Raw genomic sequence first — 6,183 nt, forward strand, 5'->3', positions numbered from 1 at the left:
CCCGCCCCTGCTCGGCGTGGGTGGGGCTCGGCCTGGCCACGCCCCCCTCCTCCCCCTCCTCTTCATGGTGCTCTGGGCGGGGCAACGCCTCAGCCCCGCCCCCTCTCGGGGGGAGGGCTCACGACCCTTGACCTGGCTGGGAAAGGTCAGGGGTCGGCCCCGCCCCCCTCCCCGTGACCCTCCCCCTACCGCAGGGCCGTGGGGGCGGGGCCAATCCCCGTGAAAGGGGGCGGGGTCCATCCGTGGAGCGGAGGCCCCCGATTGGCCGGCGGTGGGGCGGGGTTGGGGCGGGGCCGCTTTGAGGCAAAGAGGATGCCAGGCGGGGGTGGGGCTATGCAAACGAGGGGGCGGGGCCCGGTGTACATACGGGGGGGTGTGGTCTCTCTTTTTTTTTTTTTTTTTTTTTTTACCGATTTGGGGTTTTTTGGGGGGGGGGGGGGCCCGGGGGGGGCCCGATCCTCCGTCCTGCGGGCCGGGAGGGGGGGAGGGGCGCCCGGACGCCTGGGTCCCCCGGGGGGGGAGGGGTTAATAATTAATAATTAATTAATAATAATTAATAAAGGAACGCCCGAGGAGAGGGGGCGGGGCCCTGGCGCCTGCTGGTTCGTACGAGGAGCGGCGGGGGGGGGGGAACCACTGGGGGGGGTTACTGGGAGCACTGGGAGTGGAAAAGGGGGCTACTGGGAGGGTCTTGGGGGTTACTGGGAGCACTGGGAGTGGAAAAGGGGGCTACTGGGAGGGTCTTGGGGGTTACTGGGAGCGCTGGGAGGGGAAAAGGGGGCTACTGGGAGGGTCTTGGGGGTTACTGGGAGCGCTGGGAGGGGAAAAGGGGGCTACTGGGAGGGTCTTGGGGGTTACTGGGAGCGCTGGGAGGGGAAAAGGGGGTTACTGGGAGCACTGGGAGAGGATTAGGGGTTACTGGGAGGGCATTGGGGGTTACTGGGAGCGCTGGGAGGGGAAAAGGGGGTTACTGGGAGGGTCTTGGGGGTTACTGGGAGCACTGGGAGGGGAAAAGGGGGTTACTGGGAGGGTCTTGGGGGGTTACTGGGAGCACTGGGAGGGGAAAAGGGAGTTACTGGGAGCTCTGGGAGGGGAAAAGGGGGTTACTGGGAGGGTCTTGGGGGTTACTGGGCGCACTGGGAGGGGAAAAGGGGGCTACTGGGAGGGTCTTGGGGGTTACTGGGAACACTGGGAGGGGAAAAGGGGGTTCCTGGGAGGGTCTTGGGGGTTACTGGGAGCGCTGGGAGGGGAAAAGGGGGTTACTGGGAGCACTGGGAGAGGATTAGGGGTTACTGGGAGGGCATTGGGGGTTACTGGGAGCACTAAGAAGAGAAAAGGGAGCTACTGGGAGGACTGGGAGGGGACTGGAGGTTACTGGGAGATTATTGGGGGTTACTGGGAGCGCTGGGAGGGGAAAAGTGGGTTACTGGGAGCGCTGGGAGGGGACTGGAAGTTACTGGGAGAGTCTTGGGGGTTACTGGGAGCACTGGGAGTGGAAAAGGGGGCTACTGGGAGAGGATTAGCGGTTGCTAGGAGCCCAGGGAAGAGAAAAGGAGGCTACTGGGAGAGGATTAATGGTTAGTGGTTTGGCATTGGGGGTTACTGGGAGCACTGGGAAGACAAAAGGGGGCTACTGGGACCGCTGGGAGGGGAGTGGAGCTTACTGGGAGGGTCTTGGGGGTTACTGGGAGGACTGGGAGAGGATTAGGGGTTACTGGGAGGGCATTGGCGTTACTGGGAGCACTGAGAAAAGGGGGCTACTGGGAGAGCATTAGGGGTTACTGGGAGGGCATTGGGGGTTACTGGGAGCACTGGGAAGAGAAAAGGGGGTTACTGGGAGCACTGGGTGAGGATTAGGGGTTACTGGGAGGGCATTGGGCATTACTGGGAGCACTGGGAAGAGAAAAGGGGGCTACTGGGAGCACTAGGAACAAAAAGGGGTTACTGAGAGCACTGGGAGGGGAGTGGAGCTTACTGGGAGGGTCTTGGGGGTTACTGGGAGCACTGGGAAGAGAAAAGGGGGCTACTGGGAGTGCTGGGAGAGGATTAGGGTTTCCTAGGAGGGCATTGGGGGTTACTGGGCGGACTAGGAAGAAAAAGGGGTTACTGGGAGCACTGGGAGGGGACTGGAGCTTACTGGGAGACCATTGGGGGTTACTGGGAGCACTGGGAGAGAATTAGGGGGTGCTGGGAGGGCATTGGGGGTTACTGGGAGGATTATGGGGTACTGGGAGGCCATTGGGGGTTACTGGGAACACTGGGAGGGAACTGGAGGTTACTGGGAGGCCACTGGGGGTTACTGGGAGCCCTGGGAAGAGAAAAAAGGGGCTACTGGGAGCACTGGCAGGAGGGTGGGGGGTTACTGGGGGACACTGGGAGCTGGCGGCACCCCCAGTCCCGTGCCTGGGCCGGGCGCCCGGGCGCTGATGTCATCGGCCGCCACATCTGGAGCGGGGGAGGGGAGGCGCGTGACGGGGGCGGGGGCTCAGTTTTGGGGTGAAAACACTCGGTTTTATTAAAATGGGCCAAAAAAATGGGCTGGGGGGGGGGGGGGAAACACAGGGCTGGGGGCGGCGCTTTTCTGCCCCCCCCCCCCCCCGGCCTTTGGAGGGGGTGGGAGGGTGGGGTGGGGGGGTGGCAGCCTTCTTACTGGTTTGTACTGGTCTGTACTGGTGGGCGCTGGGAGCCCTTGGGACGCAGGCGGGGGGGGGGCACCCCCTGGGGCTCCCCCCGCTCGGCCGCCGCTGCCAGGATCCGGCTCAGCTTCACCGCGCGGCGCTGGGGGGGGGACACAAAAAAAAGGGTTAAAAGGGGGGGACGGACGGACAGACGGACACCCCAGGGTGGGGGGGGGTGTGTTTTTTGGGGGGGGTCCCCCCAAAATTACCGCTAAGGCTTCGTTCTCCTGCAGCCGCCGGAGCTGACCCTTCCACAGCGGGGCCGGGCGGCCGTCTGGGGGGGGGGGGAAATTAGGGTGAGGGGGGGGGCACAGGGACCCCCCCCAAATTTTGGGGTGCCCCCCCTTTTTTTGGGGTCCCCCTCCCCCCTTTTAAGGTGCCCCCCTGTTTTGGGGGTCTCCCTGCCCCCCATTTTGAGGTGCCCCCCCTTTTTGGGGTCCCCCTCCCCCCCTTTTAAGGTGCCCCCCCTTTTTTTGGGGGTCCCCCTCCCCATTCTGAAGTGCCCCCCCTTTTTTGGGGGGTCCCCTCCCCCCTTTTAAGGTGCCCCCCCTTTTTTTGGGGGTCCCCCTCCCCATTCTGAAGTGCCCCCCCTTTTTTGGGGGGTCCCCTCCCCCCTTTTAAGGTGCCCCCCCCTTTTTTTGGGGTCCCCTCCCCCCCTTTTAAGGTGCCCCCCCCTTTTTTTGGGGTCCCCTCCCCCCCTTTTAATGTGACCCCCCCTTTTTTTGGGGTCCCCTCCCCCCCTTTTAAGGTGCCCCCCCCCTTTTGGGGGTCCCCCTCCCCCCTTTTAATGTGACCCCCCCCTTTTTTTGGGGTCCCCTCCCCCCTTTTAAGGTGCCCCCCCTTTTTTTGGGGGTCCCCCTCCCCATTCTGAAGTGCCCCCCCCTTTTTTGGGGGATCCCTTCCCCCCTTTTAAGGTGCCCCCCCCTTTTTTTGGGGTCCCCTCCCCCCCTTTTAAGGTGCCCCCCCCCTTTTGGGGGTCCCCCTCCCCCCTTTTAATGTGACCCCCCCCTTTTTTGGGGGTCCCCTCCCCCCTTTTAAGGTGCCCCCCCATTTTTTGGGGGTCCCTCCTCCTCCTTTTGACTGCCCCTCTCCCCTTTTCGGGGTCCCCCCCCCTTTTTCGAGCTGCCCCCCCCAACCCTTTGGGTTCCTCCCCTTTTTTGGGGGTCCCCCCCTTTTCGGGGTCCCCCCCCTTTTCAAGGTGCCCCCCCAACCCTTTGCGGTCCCCCCCATTTTCGGGGTCCCCCCCATTTTCGGGGTGCCCCCCCAACCCTTTGAGTTCCTCCCCTTTTTTGGGGTCCCCCCCACTTTTCGGGGTCCCCCCCCCTTTTCAAGGTGCCCCCCCAACCCTTTGGGTTCCTCCCCTTTTTTTGGGGCCCCCCCCATTTTCGGGGTCCCCCCCATTTTTGGGTGCCCCCCCAACCCTTTGGGGTCCCCCCCCATTTTCGGGGTCCCCCCCATTTTTGGGGTGCCCCCCCCACCCTTTGGGTTCCTCCCCTTTTTTTGGGGCCCCCCCCCCCCATTTTCGGGGTCCCCCCCATTTTTGGGTGCCCCCCCCAACCCTTTGGGTTCCTCCCCTTTTTTTGGGGTCCCCCCCATTTTCGGGGTCCCCCCCCTTTTCAAGGTGCCCCCCCAACCCTTTGCGGTCCCCCCCCATTTTCGGGGTCCCCCCCATTTTCGGGGTGCCCCCCCCCAACCCTTTGGGTTCCTCCCCTTTTTTTGGCCCCCCCCCCCATTTTCGGGGTCCCCCCCATTTTTGGGTGCCCCCCCAACCCTTTGGGTTCCTCCCCTTTTTTTGGGGTCCCCCCATTTTCGGGGTCCCCCCCCCTTTTCAAGGTGCCCCCCCAACCCTTTGCGGTCCCCCCCATTTTCGGGGTCCCCCCCATTTTTGGGGTGCCCCCCCAACCCTTTGGGTTCCTCCCCTTTTTTGGGGTCCCCCCCACTTTTCGGGGTCCCCCCCTTTTCAAGGTGCCCCCCCAACCCTTTGGGGTCCCCCCCCATTTTCGGGGTGCCCCCCCAACCCTTTGGGTTCCTCCCCTTTTTTTGGCCCCCCCCCATTTTCGGGGTCCCCCCCATTTTTGGGTGCCCCCCCAACCCTTTGGGTTCCTCCCCTTTTTTTGGGGTCCCCCCCATTTTCGGGGTCCCCCCCCTTTTCAAGGTGGCCCCCAACCCTTTGCGGTCCCCCCCCATTTTCGGGGTCCCCCCCATTTTCGGGGTGCCCCCCCCAACCCTTTGGGTTCCTCCCCTTTTTTGGGCCCCCCCCCCCCCATTTTCGGGTGCCCCCCCTCACCGGCGAAGGCCCAGTCCGGGAGGTCGCGCAGGGGCCCGTACCCGGCCGTGCTGGGGGCGAAGCCCTGCCTGGGGGGGGGGGGAGGTGTGAGGGCACCCCAAAAAATTTTTGGGGGGGGAACCCCGAAAAGGGGACCCCCACGTGCCCGGGACACGCCCCCCCCCCCCCCCCACCCGGCAATCTGGGACTTACGCCACTCGCCATTGGCCGATCCGCTGGGCGGGGCGGGGCAGGGGGCGGAGGGAGCGGGCCTGGCGCTCGGCTGGAGGGGGGGGGGGGTCGGGTGAGCCCCGCCCACCGCCGTTAGCCCCGCCCCTTCCCGTAGCCCCGCCCACCACCACCTTAGGGCACGGCCCCCCTTCCTCTTTGGGCCTACCCTCCCACCCCAGCCCCGCCCCCAAACCCTTAGCCCCTCCCACAAGCCACCAGACCGCGCCCACCAAACCCTTAGGCCCCGCCCACAACCCCTCGGTCCCGCCTCCAGCTCGCTAGCCCCTCCCCATGCCACGCACCCGGCCCGCAGGCCACGCCCACACCGCACTAACCCCGCCTCCACCCTCTTAGCCCCGCCCCGATTCGCTAACCACGCCCCCTCCGCGGCTCTGCGGCAGGCCCAAGCCCCGCCCCGCCGCCTCCAGGCCACGCCCCCATAGCATTAGCCCCGCCCCCATTGAATAAGCCTTACGGCCCCACCCCCTCCTGCGCGCACCTTTTTGGCCCTTCCCCCCCGCCCGCCCCGCAAACCCCGCCCACGCCCCTCCGTAACCCCGCCCACCCCTCTTAACCCCGCCCACCCACCTTAGCTCCGCCCCCGCCCCTTAACCCCGCCCCCAGCCCCCCCTCCCCTCTCCGCACCCATCCGCATGATCTTGCGCGCCGCCATGGCCGCCGGGCGGAAGTGACGCGCCTCCGCCCACGTGACCGTGGTGGCGGATTTCCCCCCCCCCGCCGCACGCCTCGCCTCTTCCGCCCTGGGCGCCGCCATGCTGTACGGCGCGCCCCTCCCCACGTGGGCGCCGCCATCTTGTCCCGGCCGCCATTTTGAGCGGGCGGAGCGCTACGGCGGCCGCCCGGCGCCAAACCGCGCCGCGGGGCTGCCAAAATCCGGGGGGGGGGACACACGACCCCCCCCCGCACCGCGCACCGCCCCCCTCCCCCGTGTTCAGGACCCCCCGAAGGAGGCGATAAGACCCCCACGAAGCTCCTGCCCCCCCCCAG

General features: G+C 66.1%; 1 protein-coding gene across 1 annotated transcript; it reads right to left on the bottom strand.

The window, feature by feature from the left end:
* Window positions 1-2,615: 2,615 nt before the first annotated feature.
* Window positions 2,616-5,965, bottom strand: MRPL52 (mitochondrial ribosomal protein L52). Its single transcript, XM_069773803.1, has 5 exons — window positions 5,821-5,965; window positions 5,158-5,227; window positions 4,966-5,033; window positions 2,888-2,952; window positions 2,616-2,778 (listed from the first exon to the last, which is right to left on the bottom strand). Exons 1-5 carry the CDS (start codon window positions 5,948-5,950, stop codon window positions 2,647-2,649), a joined length of 465 nt encoding a protein of 154 aa, XP_069629904.1. The 5' UTR covers window positions 5,951-5,965; the 3' UTR covers window positions 2,616-2,646.
* Window positions 5,966-6,183: the final 218 nt, after the last annotated feature.

The sequence above is a fragment of the Haliaeetus albicilla genome, chromosome 29, assembly GCF_947461875.1.
Source record: "Haliaeetus albicilla chromosome 29, bHalAlb1.1, whole genome shotgun sequence".
In the NCBI taxonomy this organism is placed as follows: domain Eukaryota; kingdom Metazoa; phylum Chordata; class Aves; order Accipitriformes; family Accipitridae; genus Haliaeetus; species Haliaeetus albicilla.